The sequence below is a fragment of the Mandrillus leucophaeus genome, unplaced genomic scaffold, assembly GCF_000951045.1.
Source record: "Mandrillus leucophaeus isolate KB7577 unplaced genomic scaffold, Mleu.le_1.0 Scaffold1921, whole genome shotgun sequence".
NCBI lineage: Eukaryota > Metazoa > Chordata > Mammalia > Primates > Cercopithecidae > Mandrillus > Mandrillus leucophaeus.
In genome coordinates this window covers 8,532-9,621 of record NW_012101945.1, presented here as the reverse complement: position 1 = coordinate 9,621, position 1,090 = coordinate 8,532, and the positions used below count along the sequence as shown (strand labels likewise).

The window sequence follows — 1,090 nt, the reverse complement described above, 5'->3', positions numbered from 1 at the left end:
CTGTCCCCTGGGTCACTACTCTGCCCCCTCCAGGTCACCTTTTGTATCTTCTCTGGTGTTTGAGCATCATCCCTAGCTCTCTTTGCACAGTCTTCATCTCTGTTCATGGCACCGGGACCAGTCTGACCTGCAAGAGAAACTGCCTGAGTCTTTCCAGCTGCAGGACCTTTGGTCCTGTGGAGGGAGAAATCTGTAAAGGCTGGTCACACTCAGTCACCTGGAATCAGGTGCTGCATTTCTTCATCCGGGGCTTATCTGTCCGTGAGTAAGGGGAGAAGTCAGATGAAAACAGGGAACCAGGGGTCTCTGGGAGAAGTATTGATTGGGGATAACAGGTTTCCTATGGGCGAAGCAGCCTTGAGCCTTTAGGAGGAGGTTGGCTACTCTTGTTAGTAGTTTCCCTAGAGCTAGGCTTACCCTGAAAGCTGTGCAGACCCTTGTTGTGGAGGCAGGGATGTGACTGTGCAATTGTGTTGAGTGGGGGCATTCTGACCCTGCCACTCAATAAATAAAGGAAGGAAAGTGAGTCCCAGAGGTAACATGGTCTCTCTGGTGATGGATCTGATCAGGCAGAGGGATGGGGGGTTCTGTTCTGTTGAAGAGAAATGAGCATCACTACAATGAATGTGTTTAGAGGCTATTACTGGGTGATTTGTAAATTATTAGAATGAAGAGAGCTAGAATTTCTGAGACTAAAAGAGCCCGCCAACACTTAGAATGTGGGGCGTTTCAAGATGTAACAATCCGCCAGGAGTGGTGGTTCATGCCTGTAATCCCAGCACATTGGCCAATCCTCCCACCTTGATCTCAGGAGTACGGGCATGCACCACTCCGCCCCCACTAATATTTTTATTTTTGTTTTTTAGTAGAGATGGTTTTGCTATGTTGACAAGTTGGTCTTGACCTCCTGGGCTCAAGCAATACTCCCACCTTGGCTTTGGGACTACAGGCATGCACCACCTTGCCTTTTGCTATATTTCCCAGGCTGGTCTTGACCTCCTGGGCTCACTCAATGATTTGAACCCGGGAAGCAGAGGTTGCATAGAGCTGACATCATACCACTGCACTCCAGCTTGGGCGACAGAGCAAG

General features: G+C 49.4%; 1 protein-coding gene across 1 annotated transcript in view; it reads right to left on the bottom strand.

Annotated features, from left to right (window-relative positions):
• Positions 1 to 107, bottom strand: part of LOC105538467 (protein SSX11-like) — a 13,756-nt gene extending 13,649 nt beyond the window's left edge. The window contains exon 1 of the mRNA XM_011978332.1: positions 39 to 107. Within this exon, the coding sequence (XP_011833722.1) occupies positions 39 to 107 (69 nt within the window). The remainder of the gene's footprint in view (positions 1 to 38) is intronic.
• Positions 108 to 1,090: the final 983 nt, after the last annotated feature.